We start from the raw sequence: 20,715 nt of genomic DNA on the forward strand, positions 1-20,715 counted from the left end.
ACATTTACAGATCCAACGTTAACTGTTCCTCTTGGGAAGCAATATGTTAATCATGGCTATATTTGACAATCTGGCATTTGAAAAAAAAGGTTTTACATATTTTTTGTTAAATTGGGAGATATTCAATATTCAGAATTCATCTTGAATCATCTTGAATGCCAGTAAGGGTCCCTCTGGTTTCAAAAGTATATTTTCTAAGTGTACTTTTAGTATCAGATTTGTATCTGAGATTAACTTGAGTTAAAGCTCAGAAACCTCTTTGGTCCTTTGTTAGTTTTGTGATCGCTTTCTTTGGGCATCCATCTCCAGAGCACTCTTAACAGGAAACCACTGCATTAAGGGGAATTTACAACAGGAAGTCAGCTTGCTTGAATCCCAGAATTACAACAACAAGAGTCTTTAGAGGCATTGTGTCATTATTCTTAGTTTAGTGTAAACAGTACATGCAGCAGATCGCTGTGTGATTCATCACATAGATGAATTACACAAAAATGTGTAAAACCTTTTTTTTCAAATGCCATCACACATAGATGAATCACACAGATGCATAAAAATCTAGTATTACTTTTTATAGAAAACTGGCCATCATACTTTTTGTTTGCATATTTCACAGGGAACCTAGTCAATGAATAACCATATATGGATGGTAATAAACTATTTATTGTACCATGAAAAATTATTATATAGCACTGGTCTACTTTAGACAGTTGTATACAGTACTTGAATTCCATTTTTACCTCCACCAGAAAGGTTTTCTTTTCAGTCCTTTGTTTGTTAACAGGATATGTCTTGTTAACGTATCTCAATAAAAATTTTGTAGACAATAAGTTAATGGCCCATGGAACAAGTGACTTATTTTTGGTACCAGGTCCAGGTGCAGGGTGGTTTTTAAGGCTTACTTATAGTTCCGACTCCCTTTACACTGCAACCTTCCTCAGAATGATCTGTGCTGTTACATAGGTATTCAAAATGAAAAATGATTTTGCTGTATTTTGACAAGCAGCTTTTGTCCGGGGAAATTACATTCTTTAAATAAGAAAGAAAAACGTGTTGGGATGTAACTAAGCAAACAAGGAGTGATTTTCTGCAAAGGTCCGTCCTTACTGTTGTGAATATCATTTTATTACTGCCCTGAACCAATGCTTCATCAGAAATGATGCAGCAGGAACATTTATCTGTAACCAGAGGACTGTAAATCTCCCAGTGTTGATGGTGTGAGATGCCCACTATGTCCTCAGGCTAATGAATCATCCCTGGCCCAGCAGGCTCTGTCACTCCCTGGATAGTTTATTCCCCTCGTCTGGATGTTAGAGGGAGAGATCGTTTAGAGCATGGGAACTGATGACTGTTTGGATATACTATATATGGAGTATTATGTGTTTTTACAACATTTATATGTAACCTTATAAAGTTGATATGGCGCATGTGTTAACAGTTATCTATTTACTCATCCAGCAGACACAGAGCAATATTAGGAGATGTGTTTTTGGCCACTTGACAAATTTAAACTCAATATTCACTTTCCTTTTAGCCTGGTTTCTACTAACTCCTGAAATAAATGTCTGGGTCTTTTGCAGCTAAATGCTCCATTATGTTCACAAGCTAGTTGCTAACTTTGTCTGACATTTGATGCTGGGCAGGTAGCATACAGTGGGTTTTATCCATGAATGAATTAAGAAGAACTGGATACCCCATTCATTTCTATGAAAGTTTCTCACTGAACTCATACGCTGAAAAAGCATGGGCTTCCTTGTGCTTCTGCACTTTTGGCCCATAGAGCATGCACACTAGAGTCTTTTTCCAGCCAAGCCGAGAACATGTGTGTCCAAGACTTCCACTGGCCAAGCCGACTGACTCCCTGTTTGCTTCCTGCACACATAAATGGGATAAAATAATTTAATCATATAGCTCTTCTCGACTTTCCAAATGTTAATGGACTGAATGGATCAAACTGATCATACATAAGTCATTTTGGGGAGTTTGTAAAAATCATAAAAATGTATTCATTGTTTCACAGCCGCTCCCTTTTGTTATCTAAAGGTGTTCGGTTGTTTGATATCTGATTTTTTGTTCTTGTATTAACTGGCACACAGATACACACAAGGTGTGATTGTATCAGATAGTGATAATGGAGTTGTATGAAAGTAGGGCAGACAGTAGGTGTGAAAGGGTGTCTGTTTGATAGCAGAGTAAGACTTCAAGCAGATGGTCACATCAAAGGGACTCGCACACAATTACATTCACACTTGGGCACACCCACACATACATGCTTCAACATACCGACAGATTTTTGGCTGTGCTGTAAAGAATAGAGTATAGTGCATTGTTTTTCAGAGATGTTTTGATGATAGACTCTCACATACTGTTTATATACACTGTTTGAAGTTCTCCCAGAAACAACGCCCACCCTCGTTTTTCACCTCCCCTGTCTCCATTTCTAGGTCAGTATGTTGGCAGGTAACCCTCTCCTGCCTCTGTTCTGTGGAGGTAGTTTTAGGTACACACTCCTGGCACGCTGTTCACTTGTTTGACAGAAGGGGCATTCGGCAAGACTTTCCTTCCTGAGGTATGAGAACTCCATTGTTTTCCCCTGCCTCCCCTTTGCACCCCCCATTCAGGACATTTTCTCTCATATCCAGGTTACAGTCTGTGTATTGCCCTCTTATCACAGGTATAAACGAGACACCAAGAGGGAAAGCACACTGATATGTTGTTGTGATATGAATACTGACCCAGATGGTTTGAATTTGAGTATCTTTGAGTACACGTGCATGAAAACGATAATTTGATTCAGATCTCATGTGAGTCGAACAGGTGTTTTGAGGGAGGATAGTAAAATGTGATACTTTTATAGGATGTTTGTTTTTTTATGTATCCCATCCTAATCCTCATTTATAACGTTGTTAAAGAGGTAACTCCACAATTGTAGAAGCACAGACCGAAGGGTTGTGAAAAAGCAAAGATGCGGGAATCCAACCTTATCAGTCTCAGCAAACCTCAGGAGGCCATAAAGTCAATTGGGCGCGATAAGCACAATGCTATCAGCAGGGTGCAATAAGCCAATGCTGGGTACATTACCTTCACTTGCTGGAGCAATCAGCACGACTGGCTGATTTTCTTAAGTGTGAGCTTAGTGTGGAATGTAATGGAGGGCAATCTGAACAGCACATGCTGCTCACAACTACATGTACAAATAATCTAACACACTCAGCTAATGATTAACTTCTGCCTTAAAAACACACAAATATAGTATTTTTTAAATCAAGTACATTATGATAAATATATTTTACATTTACTTTTTTTGGTCACTTGGTGGCAGTGGAACAAACGACATAATTTACATATAACCTCATAAAATTAATATGGTGGATGGTGACTACATCAAAATCACATCACAGCTCAGCGTTGTCTGGGGTTTCAACAGAGCTTTTTTAATTGAAAACAGCATCCCTCGGCAGCTAGAAACGGGTTGAATGAAAACGATGAGAGTGAACCAAAACAGTAAAGTTGTGAACTATAAAACCAAAACAATCAGCTGAAAGATGCTAAAATGCTTTGTAACATTGAGGGGAACTGCAGATTTATCTGTGGGTCTGTCACTATGAACGATTCCTTGCACATTGACATTTCACTTATTGTTAGTATGAAAATATAGAAAATATACTGCAGCTTGAATGTAGAGTATTTTAAAATTATTGTACAGGCCCTTGTATTCTTGTGCCTTTCACTTTATTTTGTCAAGCCAACACAAAGGCAGTTGATATTTGAGATTGGAATAATAACCTTGCACTGCTCTTTCTAAAATTTCAGAGGTAATTCGTTTATCTTCGAAAAAAGTTTACACTATAGATCCTAGTGTAAAGTGTTAATACAGCTACTCTGAAGTTGTTCACAGACCCCAGAGAGTTCTGCATGCTTGATGGAGGCTAAATCAGCATTATCCGATCAATTCAGTCTAAGTAATGGATTCCATTGTGTTGTTTTTGTCCATTTCAGTAGCTTAAGTTTTATGACATAAGGTTTACAGTACAAGCCTATTTCTCAAGGAGCTGCTAATGGCTAATTACTTTGGTTTGTGTTTCTGTGTGTGTGTGTGTGTGTGTGTGTGTGTGTGTGTGTGTGTGTGTGTGTGTGTGTGTACTATATACTCTATTATTTATGTACTGTATTTACACTAAAGTCATGTCATGGGTTGGACCATTTTCCATGGCTGAATGGCTGAGGAAGCTGATTAGTGGCTGTGGGGAATAACTGAAAGGTTCCTGTGGTAATATTTCAGCACCATGATTTTTTTCTCTCTTGACATCTCGTTGTCCTTTTGGGAAATTCCTTTTAAAAAATTTCACCATTTCGGGAATCCTTTAATTTTCCTGTAGCATTTTCTAAGTGATGATAACCTTTGACCACTTCATCATCTCACACTTCCTGTCTTTTGGTTTCAGTTCTGTGATGACTGCCACTTTAGCTGCTTGTAGACAAGAACGGGTGGAACTTCATAACAAGCAGGCTGCCCGGGCAACGGGTTATATAACTGGCATTGATGCCGTCTGTGTCTAGACAGGGTAGGGCGGGTGTAGAGTGGATGGGAGTAGAAAGGTGACAGAGAAGAGAGGCAAAAATTAAGATGTGAGATAAAAACAAAATGTGGAGAGAGATGCTAATCGTAACTCTGAGGCACTCAGATATTCACAGAGTGCGCTGGAGCTTGTGTCAGAAAGCACTTACTCACACACTTACTTACACACATATATACGCACACACTGGCAGAATAGAATATGAGAGCATTGCAGCACTGGCTGGATGTGTCCCAGCAGTTACCGCACTGATTCTTGCTGCAGCAGATGGGAGTGCACAGTCAAGACTGGAACAGAACAGAGTGAGAAAGAGAAGGAGGCAGAAACCAGAACAGTACAGAGGATAGAACAGAGCCAGATCAGTTGTCAGCTTATGATTTAATGCTTAAACATACAGTTTGGAGACAAGGCGAGAGTCTGGACTGACGTAGTTTTGGCCAGGTCTGTGCTGGATGCAAGCCGGCATGTCTCACTCTATGAGGCTGCTGCTGCTGCAGAGGTCCTTCAGTGACCACATCAGGTCCTCTACCTCGAGAGCCCTTGATATGCTCAGCAAGTCCGCTCGAGAAAGTCGACTGGGAGGTGAGTGATGAATCACATCAGGATCTATGAAGGTATATGTACAGTATATGTACATGGTACATGTTTGTTTGCCTGGGTTTTGCATGTCATAGTGTATATACTGTATGTGTATGTGTGTGATTGTTTTGATACAGAACATACAATTGTAATTTCTTCCAAACATGTAAGGTTTCAGGTTCCTTAACAAGATGCAGAGCAGGATGGAAAAACTGCACTGTCATTGTCTCAGAGAGAATACAGGATATGCTGCAGGGCTGCAAGTGTTTCTGACAAACAGCTTTTAATGGATGTGTGTGGATGCTGCAGCTTAGATTTGTAGGTAATGGAAGATAATCACTGTCAGGCTTGTGTCATTGATTTTTTTCTTGTGCTGTATTTAACTGCAGGTGTATCTATGTTGGTGGGTGTGTGTGTGTGTGTGCATGTGTGTGTGTGTGTGTGTGTGTGTGTGTACGCCGGACTTAGGCAGAGTTGTCATTTTTCCTCTTACCTGCTTTCACCACAGTTGCTTGTCCCATGTATAACTAATGAGCTGGATGTGCACATGGACGACTGAGTCCATTAGAATAGGTTTCTAACTCCCTGGCTAGCTGCTCTAGCTGCTTGCCTCTAAATAATAGAGATAGTACTCTTTCTTATAAGAGCAGCAGCAAAGAAAATGGATTAACGGAGCTGCTCTTGAGGAATATTGACCGAAGATCGGTGATATCATCTACACAGGTTCAGGCCACTTCAAAGCACTTTTAAGACAGGTGTGATCATCCTTAAGGGTTACAGTTGACGTGACGTTTGGCTGCATCATGTTTGAAATCTTGACACCTTCCAAGTCAATACAGGTGCTGGTGTGCCTCTTTTCAAAGGGGGGGCACAGTTTTCCCACTGAAACCAGAGGTCAGTGCCCTGTGGCCTGACCTCCCTATTGAAGTAAAGAGCACCAGGTGATAAATATCCACTGCCAAACACTGTCCAGGATGTTTCAGGCTGTAAGCATATCTCACTGTCCCACATGAAAGTGGGAAGAGTTGAAAAGTGGGTCAAAGAATTATGACAGGATCTAATTACAGCTCTCATGGCATGTCACTAATTTCTCCGTTTTTTCCCTCTTTCTTCTGGATGTTAGCAGAATGTTGAGGCTTTAACATGGGCTACATGTGTAATTAAAACATTATGACTGTGAATTCATGCATGTGTGGTCCCAGCCATAAAACATATTGTGCAGAAACATATTGTTCTGTACCAAAAGAGCCTTTGGTGTTCTCAGTCAACATGTTTGTAAACACATGGGCTTGACAAGCCTTAACCTCTGTTGAAAGTTCATCATAAAAAGAGTGGAAGTTGCCTAAAATTTTGAAATTGCACTGACTTCATAGTATTTTAAATTGTGCTATATATAGGTTTATTCCTTATATTTAATGCTGTGCAAAAGTATGGCAATTAATTGTGACACTGTTTTACAGTTGGCTACCTGTGAAAAATATTCCTCACCTAACTGACTTCTCTGGTGAAATAGTCTTGAGCTGCCTTGGAAAAATCATCTAGGATGCTGTAACTTGATATTTATTTACTATAACGTGAAGGTGACACGACTGTGGCATGTGATCCTTGATGATGCATGTGCATTAGCAAATAACACTCACGGCGTGCACTCAAGGACTGCATGTCAGTTCTTCAGCATCACACATCCTGAAACCCAATAGCCTTGTTGATGTTTCTCACCCTTGTTGCTGGTATGATCACATCACATATTGAAGCATGGTTACAGCTGTAGGGAAAAACATGGCAAAGAGGTTTACTATTTGACCATTTTTAAGAACGTGAAAGAAGGGGTTGTGGGACTTAGGGGCCTGTTTATGCTCCTTCACCAACTAAAGCCAAAGAAAGACCACAGACTGCCTCTGTTTGTGCAAAGTCTTAGTGTAGCCACAATTTGATGCCAAAATGGATACCAAAAATCGCACTGCACCACCAAATGGGCATTACCACACCCCCAGCTATGCCACTCCACCAATCTTTACAAACCACATAATGACTACACAAGCGCAAACAGACAAAAACCTGCTTTGTACCAGATGAAATTGGCAATCCATCAGCATGTAACCAACTGAACCAAAGTGTTTAGGACCAAACGACCCAAATGACCCCATGCTCTCCAGGACTGCATGTCAGTTCTGTGCAGCATCACACATCCTGAAACCCAATAGCCTTGTTGATGTTTCTCACCCTTGTCACTGGTATGATCACATCACATATTTAAGCATGTTTACAGCTGAAGGGAAAAACACGTGCCTGGAGGACACTGTGTTTATCCATTGACAAAACCCAGTTGTCATGCAAGTCTTTGTGCACACTGTGAATTGAATACATCATCAAAAAGATCACTGCTTCTTCAGGTTATTGTCCTGTGAAGCCCCCCTTAAATCAACCTCTTTTTCAAGTCAGAGCTTCTTTAGGACCTTATAAAGGGCTGATGACCCAAAGCTTTCAGCTTTTTATGTTTTCCTTTTAGGCCAAAGGTATGAAATTCCAACAAGACAGTAACAGATACTGAACCATTGAGGCTTAACAACGGTGCGGATCATCTAATGAATGAATCCTTCAATACTTCACAATGTTGAGCATATATGAATAAAGCAACCTATTGATTTATAGGAAGCACATGATTGTTATTGACATTTTTTGCAGAAATTACTGAAAAAAAGAGATCAGAGTCTGGAATGATTGGCATGCCTTCTGTTCTGTTTTAAGTGGTTGGTGGTAAGGTTCAGAGAGGTCAAAGGGCATCTGAAATCAGGGCAGATAGTAAGAAAAAAGAGTACAACGATGGATTCTGTCATCATACCTGCCTGCAAAATATTCCCGTTAGTCAATTCATTCAGGACTCAAATCAGGTCGTAAAGTTTACTGTAATGCAGATTGAGATCAGTGCTTTTGAGCTGAGCTGCTTGAACAGAACAACAACAATTTCGTAACAATCACTCCGCTCTAAAAGCCTAAAGTAAACTGGGCTCTTTAGGTGATTGCTCATGGTTTCTATGATATAAGATGGGAGGATTTTGTGTCAACACTACTAAACAAGCCGAAGAAGCACAGCACAGAGCAGCGAATGTGCAGTAACTGCTCACTGAAGTATTTCAGCACCACTCAGCATATGAATTATTTTTCTCCTCCATGTCACTTATGCAGACCTACTCTCTTGTTTTCTCCAACTGACACGCATGTGCTCACCATCCTGCTCTTGCACTAAAACGTTTTGCGTGACCTGGATATTGTGTAACAGTCTCTATAAATGTCATGTTTACATTAAATTCACATTTTCTCATTTATAATGTAGTGCCACTTTTGTGGCATTGTGGTGTGATGTAATCATGGACTGCATCAAGGTAAAAGTTATTTCTTCTCTCCTCTTACACCACTTCCTGACTGGTTACCTGAGAGGCCTATTTACTTTAATATGCCCATCAAAATGCCACCGGACTAATGCTATTGCATAACAACTTGATCTTTATCAGTCGGTCCATTTTCCAAAGTCATGTGAAGGGAGGTAATAGGCCTAATAGGTTGGTTGATTTTATCTTGGCTTAGAATGTTTGAGCAAATGTGTATTGCGTAAGATGTGTAAGTGTTTGCTTTATGTAGCTGCAGATGAGTACATTATTTCAGTTTTCTGTTGTCTCATTCCATGACAAAAGTGGTTTTACAAACACCCTCTCATAAAAGTTTCGTTAATATCTCTCAGGCTAAATTTACTGTTGAGATAAGGTCTAAACTAGTTGTTTGCTAGTGGTTACAGAAATGTTCATAGGTTTAAGGATCTGCACTTTATTTACTGTCATGCTGGTTTGCTCTGTCTCAAGTTCTCAATGTTCAGTATCTTGGTGGGTATGGATAAGCATGCAGCTGCTGTATTTGCATATTATTATACCAATATTCACATATATCTCTTTATATCAGTTGTTAATACAGTCAAATGTTCACCCAGACCGTCATCTTCTAATATACACGTCTGTTAGATAGAAAAACATGACTTCAGGTTATATTTTTGTAAATGTAGCAACAAACACAAACCTCCAACAGGTCCTTTCACACCTTTTAAAAGCAGTTCACTTTCTGTTCCTGCCATGACACCCTGACAGATCTGTAGTGGGCTGGAAGTTCAGTTGGCTTCTCTTAAGAGGCAACCAACATTGTGTGGAAAGTACAGATAGATTTTGAGGTGCAATTATTCAGTGTGTGCAATGCTTGTGTGTGAAATGCAGTGTCTGTAACAGTGAACTATACCCCTCAAGTTTTCCGTCACTCTCAAAACACACCCAGCAGAAAGTCCAAGTTGGTCCTTTCATAATTTGCTGCTCCTTGATTATATCAGATGCTCGTTACATTCAGATTGCAAGAGCAGATTGATTAAAATTCACATCTTAATAAGTAAATCTGGCCCTCCGTGTACTGGAGATTTAAATGTTTCAATGGAGTAATATCTGCTTCACTAATGCCTCCTCAAGATGTAAATAGCCCTGCTACTGTATATTCCAAATTACAGTCACAGTATAGGAATCTGTGACAGCCTAGAGTTTGGTGTGCACATGTGTATACGGACCTTTGTGGACATCCTAGTGGCCCAGTGGTTTAACACAGATGCCATGTAGATGCAGCATCCCTGGTTCAGAACTAGCCAGTATTTGTTGCAAAGAGCTAAACCAAAAAAAAAATTATAGGTGTACTAGTTGAGCAATTTGTAAGAAAGTGAAAGAAGGGGTTTGTGGGACTTTATAGGGGCCTGTTTGTGCCCTTCACCAACTAAAGCCAAAGAAAGAGCACATACTGCCTGTGTTTGAGCAAAGTCTTAGTGTAGCCACAATGTGATGCCAAAAAGGATACCAATAATCACACTGCACTACCAAATCAGCATTAAAACACCCCCAGCTACACCACTCCACCAGTCTTTACAAACCACGTAATGACTACACAAGCACAAACAGACAAAAACCTGCCTTGTACCAGATGAAATTGGCAATCCATCAGCATGTAACCAACTGAACCAAAGTGGTTTGGACCAAATGACCCGTCAAGGGACCAGTTGACATTGCCATGCCTAGAGCTACATGCACTCAAAAGAGTGTGTGTAAAAACAGAAGTTCATACACTGGTTTGGTCAAGGTTTTTCAACTGAGGTAAAACAAATTCTGAAGACACCACTATAAAAACTGTACAAGTTGGTAGAGTCATGAAGGTCTTAAAATGATCTGTAGCCTAAACAATAATTTAGTACAATACAGTACAATACGTTTATTTTTAGTTCTCTGTGTGGATTTAAACAGTTTTGTTTATTTAATATTTGCAAAACAAATATTAAATAAGAAAACATATATGCACTGGTCAAGTGCCAGTGTTTGAGTGTGTGTCTTTGTATGTGTGCCCCTACTTGTGCATGAATGTGTTATTGTTAAGTGCCACCGGGCTTTTGTATGGGGCTTAAGGGTGGGCCAGTGGGAGGTCCATAGACGTGTTCCGGTCTACTCAAGCCCTGCCTACTGTTAAACCAAACAGATGTCCAGGGCCTATTGTGGCCCTACAGGACTCTACAGGGATCCAGCAGGGCCATTTCACGCCTCAAGGACGCCCAAAGAGGAAGTCAGAAGGGGTGCAGCACTATGACATCAGCAGAGATCTGTTTGAATAAAAGCGTAGCAAGCAACCATGTAACAAATTAGCTTCAACAAGATACTTTCGCCCGAATGATGGACAGAGCTTTTCAAAATTTAATCAGCAATTGAACTTTAAAACATTTGGATTAGAATGAACATAACTTCAGATAAACACAAATGTGAAATGTGCATGTCTTCGGTTGAATTTTTTATGCGTATTTTCAAGACAACAAGCAGTGTTAGCACTGAGATCAAACTATATAACATAGGACTTTGCTCATTTAGTGTTAACTCCACTTTAAACACCCATGTCTGCCATGGTGGTCTTAGCAACAATTTAAGTGTTTGTGGTTTTGCTCCCAACATGTGTTTCAAGCCTGGTTAGGTTTTGTTAGTTCTCACAGCACATTTTCTGTCACTTGAAATTCTCCACTACATCTTGATGTCAACACTCCAGTAATTGTTGAATCGTTTCTTGGTGTCTTTCATTTTCCACAACAGATGTTCTTTTGATGTTTTATCACGGTCATTCCAGTGGCTTTATTTTAGCACCTGAAGATGCTCATTCTGTACAACAGCTTGTGATGTTCCTAGTAGGCACTAATTTCTTCATTGGCATGTCACATTTCAGTATGCTTTCACATTTAGGTCAAGCTGCTTTGTGTCTATAAATAGCCCCTCCTTATTACTTTATCAACGCAGATGAACTGCTCCACTGTCTACTTTTGTGCCTGCATCCCATCCTAGTCATGAGGATATAAAAAAAGTAGGCCAACATTGTTTCCTGTCATCTCTGTTTGTGCCTGAGATTTTATTGAAGCCCATGTGTGTCTCATGAGTGAACTGTGCCGCACGTGAACTGCTGAAACACTCATAAAAACAGTGTTTGTGTGCGGGGGCGTGTGTGAGTTAGTGATTAAGAGCATACCTAAAAGCATGCACAGACTCTTTCAGTGTGTTAGCATGCGTATGTGTGCACTATAAGATTACAGTCAATCTCGACTAGACATGACTATGGGATATGTGCCAGGGACATATTTTCTCTCTGCCTCATCATCCGTCATTTCCTATATGTGTGTTTTCATTTTTGTTAAGGTATTTTTACCCAGCACTTGGCTTCAAAACATGTCACTCAAACCTAGGTCTGTCTTGTCAAGATTCCCTCAGGCAGAAGGATATTAAAATTATGTTTACAGCCAAAGACTTTATGTTTACATTTAAAAAAAAAAAAATAAAAAAATACAAAGAAAAAAAGCCACATGTATTGTATGTATTGTATCCAGAAAACAAGAATTCAAGGTTGACCTTAATACTTCGACAAAACAATCGCACTTTCACCAGTGCCTTCAGCTGTATGACACAGTCAGTGTTTCTTCTCGTCCATGTTGGCTTTAAGGGGACATATTATGCTTTTTGTGATTTTCTGTTATTTATATACTGTTATGATGTCAGATATCTATGTTAATCATGGTCAAACTTGAGGTTAATGTATGTAGAAAATGATTGATGCAAGTCAAAAGCCCAGCCTTCAACCTGCTCTGAACACTTTATTTGCAATGGTTTTTTCTACCTTGGAGACGAGCTGTCGTTGGCTCGTCACACATACCCATAAAGGGCCATCCGTTCCATAGCCTTTGTTGCTAAGTTTTTTCCATGTGTTGTATGCATTGTCCACTCTCATATTTCAGATCAGATTTCAGCTTGAATGTGTACAAATGTATTTGAGAAGTTGACATTTCGAGTAAAGAATGAGCAAAAGTAGTGAGACTATAGTTTGTTTTGTGGTTTGTTGATGTAGCCTCCCGAGCTTCTGGAAGCTAACCAATCAGAAGAGAGTAGGCTCATCGGGAGTGGGGTCTTAAAGATACACAAGCTAAAACAGCCTGTTTTGAACAGAGGCTGACTGAGGTGCTGTGTAAAGAGTCAGTATAAATAAGAGGGTTTTTTTAAACTGTAAATTCTGTAAAGATATACCAAATATAGACTTGGCAATGTGCAGTTAATTAATAATTAATAAGTTAATAGCTTAATTCTTGACCTTGAGAATAGTAGTTTGACAAAACAATGGCAACTCTTTTTTCTTCTTTTTTGTGTCTATTACGAATTATAGTCAAAATGACATATGTTCATATGTGTTCATATGATCCAATATTTTAAATGATTTTCCTTTTATTTGTGTAAGTCTTTGCCTAAACGTTTATTTTAGTCAGTGTATGATAGATGAAAAAAGTATTTGCAGCATTTTCTGTGTTGCTGTGTCTTATTTGCAACAGAAAGATTTTAGGTAGTTAAAATTACTTCTTTAAAAAGAAGTTGACTCTGCCTCTATTTTTTCACCAGTTTGCCACAATTTGTTTTGTTTTGTTTTGTTTTTTAACATTAATTACATGTGAAGGCTCAACTAGTCTGATTCTGCAGTTCAGCTCATTGTATTAGTGATGTGAGATGATGTATTAATGGCTTTAGTCTGTTTTGTCTTCAACAGAGATGTAATTAGATGTGATTTATATATTAACCAATGCCTATATCAACATAATAAATAAGGCAATATGACATTTGATAAATGATAGCGTTTTTTGTATACATTACTGTAATGTTTCCAAGGTTTTTGAATTTCTTCAGTGCAATAAATTATCATAGTGTTATTTTTGTGTCTGTATACTTTAATGTAGAAACAGTAAGAATATAGACAATATGTCATTTTTGCTACACTAGGCTCACGTCATTGAACGATATTGTCCTTTCCCATTTTATTAGGTTTGGCCAGGTTATTTGGACTGATTGTCTTGCTGTTATATAGGTGAGTGGTAGTCACTTAACTTGACATGTCAGTGTGTGAGGGTGAACACTCTTGAGATATTTATGATTGAATTAGAGTCCTTCAACGCTGTTCCTGTTCAGTGATTTAAAGCCCCCTTGTTTCTGCCCCCGTGCACTCACAAGGCCGCTTGTTTCGAAGACTCTGGAATGTTTTGCTAAACCCAGTGACTCCACCAAGCTCACGCCAAACCTGTTTACTTTGCTTGTTCTACCACGCTCCCTCTACTTCAGTCTTTCCTCACTTTCTCTTTTTAACACATGAACTCATTCAATGCGTCTCTTGACTCTCTCATTAAAAGACCCCTCTCTGTTTTATTGATCCGGCAATGTCTGATTTATTCTGTCTAGACCTTGAAGGGATGATTGATCCACAGAGCAGAGGTTGCAACATAAAAGACATATAATGATCACTACTTTTTCTTAATAATTATTTTGATGCTGTTCTTACTTGTACTGTTGTGTAGACAGTGGATAATGGTAAGACCAGTTGTAGAAGGAGAAAGAGGGGAGTAACACACAGCATAAGTCCAAAGATCTCAGCCCTCAGCATTTTGAGCATGTAGCTAAAGTCTCAGTCTGCTGATTCGTGAACAGAATCCTAATCAGCCTATTCTTTCATTTCTGTTTCTGTTAGCCCTAATCATCACTCAAGTGGGACGTCTAGCACTTTTCAGCAAGATCACAAGTAGCCCACTTGATGCACACTCTTGACGTCTCATTGTTCCATTCACTGCCCATGCTTCGCTCCAGCAGCTGGAAGGTGATGTGATTGTTCAGCACAGAACTCGGCAAACACTCATCTCCTTCACAGACTGAAATCCAGTCCAGATATAACTGAGCTGGAACAACACGCCTGCTATTTCAAGTGTCCATTGACATTGCACGGAGATGGGGAGCAGATCCTTGCAGAGCTGAAACTCACAGAACTCCTGATTTGGCACAGCTTGGGATTCCCAAAGTGGCGTGCGCAAATATTTGCACACATTGTGGAATTCACTCCTACCTCGGCGCTTGAGAATGTCTGATTTCACACCGCAGACTTTCAGGCCGGTCCACTCCTATACCTTTCCGTCCTCTGTCAGCAGAAATAGCGTGCGTGCTACTGTGAGCAAGACTGCTTTGTTGGCACAGACAGAGCTGTCTTTATTAGCTTGAGTCACTGTGTGAAGAGCTCACTCCCAGCTTTAATCAATACTGCTGGGGTGATTGGTGCCACTGTATTAGAAGACTGATATGGTCTGTTCTGGGAAGAAGAGAACAGATGAGGCAGCCAAGTAAGAATGAATGCCGGTATATGATGACTATACACTAGAGATTTTAGGATGATGGATTTACTACAAAATAAAACCCTAAAGGCGGCCTCCCACAAGTTGATCCAGCTGAGCTGTTCCAGTCCCAGACGTACTAGCCAGAATACACACCTAGGAACCTTTTTTATGATGCACTGTGAGGTGATCGATACCCCACTGTTCCGAGTGACGCAAGTGCCTCTGGAGAAAATCTCTACTAATCAAGTACATGATATTTGACATTTCAGCATGAGGTAAAAAGGCCTTTAATTGTATTTTGGGAGGATACATAGAGAGAGAGAGAGAGATTTCGCCTGAACCAAAACACGTGTTATGTGTGCACAGAGAAATGGACTGCATCTTCTAATGGGGTACACCCTGTTTAACAGTCTTTCCAGAGTGCACACTGATGGGTTGTGAAAAGGGCAATTTCACCTGTTATGTGTGCCAAACATTCAGAGGAGTTGTCCTCAAATGGAAGACTGACATAAGAGTGTGTGACCATCTGTGTGTGTACGTATGTAGAGGGTTTGTTCACCTCCTCCATGCACATCCATCTATCCACGCCTGTGAGGTATGAGGGAAGATGGGAGGCAAAGGTCAAAATATGACATCCAAGTAACAGTGAACAGATGCAAATGTCCATATGGACTGATTAGTTGTTTCTATATATTCAGAATGACAAAGCTGTCTTTTTCATATTTGGTATGGCAGTTAGTGTCCTAAAAGCACCAAGATGTATTACCTGTCCATACCGATGTAGTTTCTAACAAGACTTGTGATGTGAAACAAGATGATGGCGTGACGACTTGTTACTGGCCATTAGTTGTAAAACAGCCACATTCCGGAAGAATCTATTCCAGATGGGTACTTACAACATGTTTTAGTGCCCCATTAAAATGGTCTCATCTCTGGTGACTTAACTGCCTCTTGGGGTGCCTGATCTCATGGTATGTTGTTTGTTTACTCTCCAGTGGGCCTTAATTTCCTGTGTCTGTTGCTTTTTGAGGGTCCTGCAAGTCTCAGAGGGTTAGCCATCTTTAATTTACTCCGTCAATCCACAGGAGATTTTTGGCTAATCCTGTTGCTCTTGTTGGTATTTTTTGACCGTTCAAATACAACAAAGAGTTAATGGGAATGAATCTGGTCTCGAAATGGAATCTCCAATAAGAAAAAGCATGATGCACTTATGAAAAGTCCAAATACAGATGTCAAACTGGATAGTCATCAATTTAACACAACGCCATGTGATTCACAACACTGGCAGATGTCCTTAAGTCTATTGGCAATTGGGACAACTAGCCCTACTGTCAAAATATGAGAATCCCAGGGGCCAAAGAAGGATGGCTAATTATATTGACAGAACAGTATGACACTAACAGCCATCCCATTAAATGAAATGATCTTAGAAATGGGTGAAGATGTTGTCCAAGTGTTTACAGAAACAAAAACTGACCCATTTTCTCATGTGTCCCTCCAGTCACCCGCAAGAGACACCCTGTGATTATCATCATCCCACCGGCCTGCCAGCTGCATTTAAGCAAGATGGTATCATTGAAAAAACGGGACACGGGCACATCGGTTTAAAATAACCCAGACAGTATACTTTACTTGAGGATGATCATCTATCTGAACAGTTGATCGCAAATATTTATGAAGATTTTTATCTTGTACTCATAATAGATGCCTTTCTTTTCCATTGAGGTCACAAGACTGCATGAGTCCCAGAGGTTGAAAAATACAAAGTAACAGACATTTTGAGGGTGTTACAACCAAAAAAGGAAGATAAAAAGTAAAAGTCATTTGGATGAAAGAGTAAATCAGTACTTCAACACTTGAGACTTGTTCTTTCCTACAGACAGCCCACACTGTTGTCTTTTAACAATGACAGCAGCCATTCCCCAACTGTACCCTACTGGGTATTTTTGTAACCATGATGACAAAGGTCTAACCTTTTGGAGTAGTAATTTGAACCCAAACCACCCAAATCGTGATCTTTCCCTAACCCTAAACAAGCTGTTTTGTGCCTAAACCTAACCAAACCTTAACTATGGCATTGTCACATCATAAAATGGATTTGCTATTGGAAGTCACTAACAAATGATGTCGTCCTGTCTATAATGGCATTAGATCAGTAAACGCTTATATTTGTCATTTTTGTTGTTTTTTGCTGTTTAATGTGGAGAACTCAATACTGACATGCTTTAATTCATTCAGTCTAGTTCTCAGATCAACAAAACGCATCTGTGTATAAAATTAAAATAAATCATACAAACTTAATGTGATGACTTGTCACTGTTTTTGGAGATACTTGTCGTATACAAATTTGAACATTTTAACATCACCAAAAGATGATTTAGGGTTGTGAACAAACATTTAAATGTCAAGGAGAGAGTTGCATGCTTAGACCTCTGCTAACACATTGTTTCCACGCTGTACTTCTGCTGGAAGAAAGGTGGATTCTGTGGATTGTTTGTGCAAGCAAACACAAGAATACAATGTGTACTAGAAACAAGTTGGATGAGATCCATTGTCTGCATCAAAATAGAAATGGGACAGATGGTAGTTGATATGAAGAGTGAGTGGATGTGCCAAAGAAACTGGGAAGGGAATTGATCACAGATGGCTCTACAGAATCCAGAATGACAGTCGATGTTGGTGCTTTGACAGAAAAAAAACTAATGGAGGAGGCTTGGCTGTCATACGACCTCTATCGCATGCATGACCTGGTTCTTGAATCCTTATTTTCTCTACGCTGGAAAGTGACTGGTATTTTTATTTATGAGGAAGTTGACAGCCGCTCAGGATCCCCAGGCTAAGACATTTCCCTTTTTCCATCTCCTCATACTTTCCATTCTGCATTTGTCATTGTGTTAGGGAGGAACTGAAGATCCCTGACAGTTGAAACCATATCACAGTCATAAGCATCCCGGCTAAGAGGAACATTTTCAAATCGACCTCTTTAACCTATACTGCCCTCCATGCACTCTGTTAGATCTGATAGACAGTGTTGTAAATATTATTACTATGGCCTCCTATTGTTTTCTTAAAATTGTGTTGCAGTACTTGGATAAAGCCATTGTCAATAATTAGACCGGATAGTTAACTAAATGTGGGACTTTGTGATTCCAGCAAGCGTCTGTTGATCAGTAAGAATTTTGTTAGGGGTCTGGAGCTTTGCACCAAGAAAAATATATCAGTTGTTCTGGTGAGCCTCTGAGGAAGGAGTTATGGATGCCCTCAGGCCCCTGCCGGTTCCTTTAAAAGCCTTTTCTAAGAATCTCAAAGGGAAAGCTTGTGTCAGGACAACATTGTGATCCATCACAAGTTGTGTTCTGGACTACCAAATGGTATCAAGTTAACTCAGCATTGTATAAACTGTATAGAATCTGTATCTGTAGCAACATTTGAGAGACTTGAGATGTTTTTTCCAATCTTAAAGAGTCACAAGTTGAGTCGCTGGACTAGTGCTGACATGGCCTCTCTAGTATAACTTAATTTTGAGTCTTTTTCCTCACTCATCCCAATGGAGACCTCCACGGAGCTTTGACATAATCTCTCTTTAGACCGAGCAGCCACTTAATATCCTTTTCTACTTCAGATCGAGAGGTGTTGCTGGTGACCTTTCACCTCACAGTCACTTTGGGATCGTAACCCCTTTGCCACCCTTGAATGGGTGGACACAAGGCCACTCGCTGAGTGTTGTCACCCTCCGTGTCCGGGCCAACCTCCACTTTAACTCCTCACAGCTGGTAATAATACAAGCACTGGAGCGCTTAGCATTAGCATGTTGGCTAAGTGACACTTTGACAACTTAATGTCTTTTGTGTGTGTGTGAGGTCAGCGTCAGTGAACATAATGTGTGTCCAGCATTTCTTGCACTAAATGCCCTGACAGGTCAAAAAGTTGCCCTTGAACACAACATTTTTCATTCATCGGTTGTTAAATGAATGATCTGGGAGTGCTATGAAGTTGAGGGCTTGTTTGATTTTGCCTGAGGTGACGTTGGACCTCCAATTTTCCTTTTTTACAGAGATTCCTGTTTGTGTGTCGGTCCCTTTCTCAGATAGCTTTCATTTGAAACTTAATAAATAGTAAACATGTTGGGTCTTTTATTATCTCCGCCTGTGTTTCTGCAGGGTCAGTATAGCTGTCATGTGAACCATCTGCGTGGCTCTTACCAATATGCACGCACTGAAACGTGAGCTAGAAAAGCCTGACTGTCTGAGGCCTCAGGAGCATGAAAGTTTTGAGGATTGAGTTCAAAACATGCAGCCTCTTCTCCTACTCTTTATTTGCTCGTTCTTTGCTTGCCTCATTGCCTTAAAGCCATTAGCACTAAAAGCCAGGAAGCAAAGGGGGTTTTGTCTTGTTTTTATGGTTCTTAAAATCTGAAACAGTTTCTCTTAAGACAATGACGTGTTTTGATCTCTCTGTGGCTATAACGTCTCGACACAACTTTTACAAGGGCTCTGTTGTCCTAGGAGAAAACAGGGATCATTGTCTGTAGAAAATACAGTTGTTTGTGACATCATGTGACTTTCCTTTGAATAAAATTCTAGGATTCTTGCAATTTAAATGACAAAATGACAGCTTTTTCCCATTTTATTTTCAAAACAATTTTGCAACACAAGAAAGCAAAATTTCACTTCAGCTTTGGCAAGCTCCTGAGTTGACTACTTCAAACTGTCACAACTGCTGCCAGTGCACTTCAACATTTTGGTGATCTAGCCCATTGCTTTTCGTCACAACTACTATTAACATAATATTTTATTTTCATGCATCTGCCATAGTGGTTTGGACCAGTGACAATATCATTCTTGCATTTCTGCTCATCTCTCCAGTGTCCCTGTTTTAAGTTTCCTGTCCACTCCAATGTCTTCATTCATGGAGAAATTGGGGGGGGGGGGGGGGGGGGGGGGGGACTGGATAAACAGAGGGAGGTCAGCGATGAGAGCCAGAGCCCAATCTGTTGGGCATATGGAGGTTCTGTCACTGCTGCCAACCTCCAGCTGGACGGTATTAGTCCCCCTCCAAACTCAGGAGTCGAGCTATCATCCCCAAGGGAGCGATGAGGAGCAGAGGGACGAGGGGGGAGTCACATGTCTGACTGCGGCTCCTGTTCATCACCCGAAGTCCCCACCCTCAAACACATCAGTGCTGTCCATTAGCTCCTAAAGTAAATAAACCAACTGTGTAGGACAGAGAGAAAGAGTGGGTAAAGAGCACTCAGGGCATCAGGGCTAATCACATAAAGTGTTAAAGTGTACCAGAGAAAATGTACCAGAGACTTAGACTTAAGACTTTTAAATATATATACCATTGTCTGCTATTATTATTGATGTTTAAGGAAGCACAAAGTTGATGAACTACTTAAAATTGCTGGTTAATCATTTTGTTTGGCCCATAAAGTGCTTGACCCAAATCCTATTTACAGTATCAAATTTTCTCTTTTTAAGAAGACACAGGTTACAGTCCATTCATAATGAAGTTCTGTCCACTGCATACCTACAGGGATGTTGCCCTCTCCTTCTACAGCTAAACACATAAACTATCCTCCTACTGTTTATTTGTATTTGGCTTAATTCACCAGATTCCTTAGATTCCTGTGCACTGAATTTGGGCCAGCTATGCATAAAGATAAACATTCAGATTTTCCGACTGAAGTAAAGCCTTTCATAATCATATCAAAAACCTTCCTTGTTGGTCAGTGCTTACAGAAACCTACCTTAAAAACATGTCAAGCATGCAAATAAACGTCCACACATGCATAGATGTGCTCAGGCGCACTCAAAAAGCTATTTCTGC

General features: G+C 40.0%; 1 protein-coding gene across 7 annotated transcripts in view; it reads left to right on the top strand.

Annotated features, from left to right (window-relative positions):
• The window catches only part of dlc1 (DLC1 Rho GTPase activating protein), an 89,710-nt gene that overhangs the window by 35,685 nt on the left and 33,310 nt on the right, over positions 1-20,715 (top strand). The window contains exons 1-2 of one of the 7 annotated variants that reach the window (XM_042389061.1): positions 2,461-2,566; positions 4,972-5,156. The exons of 5 other annotated variants lie outside the window; for them this stretch is intronic. In XM_042389061.1, coding sequence (XP_042244995.1) covers positions 5,027-5,156 — 130 coding nt within the window. In that variant the 5' untranslated portion in view covers positions 2,461-2,566; positions 4,972-5,026. Of the gene's footprint in view, positions 1-2,460; positions 2,567-4,167; positions 5,157-20,715 lie in introns of those variants that run through there. One more of the 7 variants, XM_042389053.1, reaches the window with a different exon arrangement.

This window comes from Thunnus maccoyii, chromosome 2 (genome assembly GCF_910596095.1).
Source record: "Thunnus maccoyii chromosome 2, fThuMac1.1, whole genome shotgun sequence".
NCBI classification, from domain to species: domain Eukaryota; kingdom Metazoa; phylum Chordata; class Actinopteri; order Scombriformes; family Scombridae; genus Thunnus; species Thunnus maccoyii.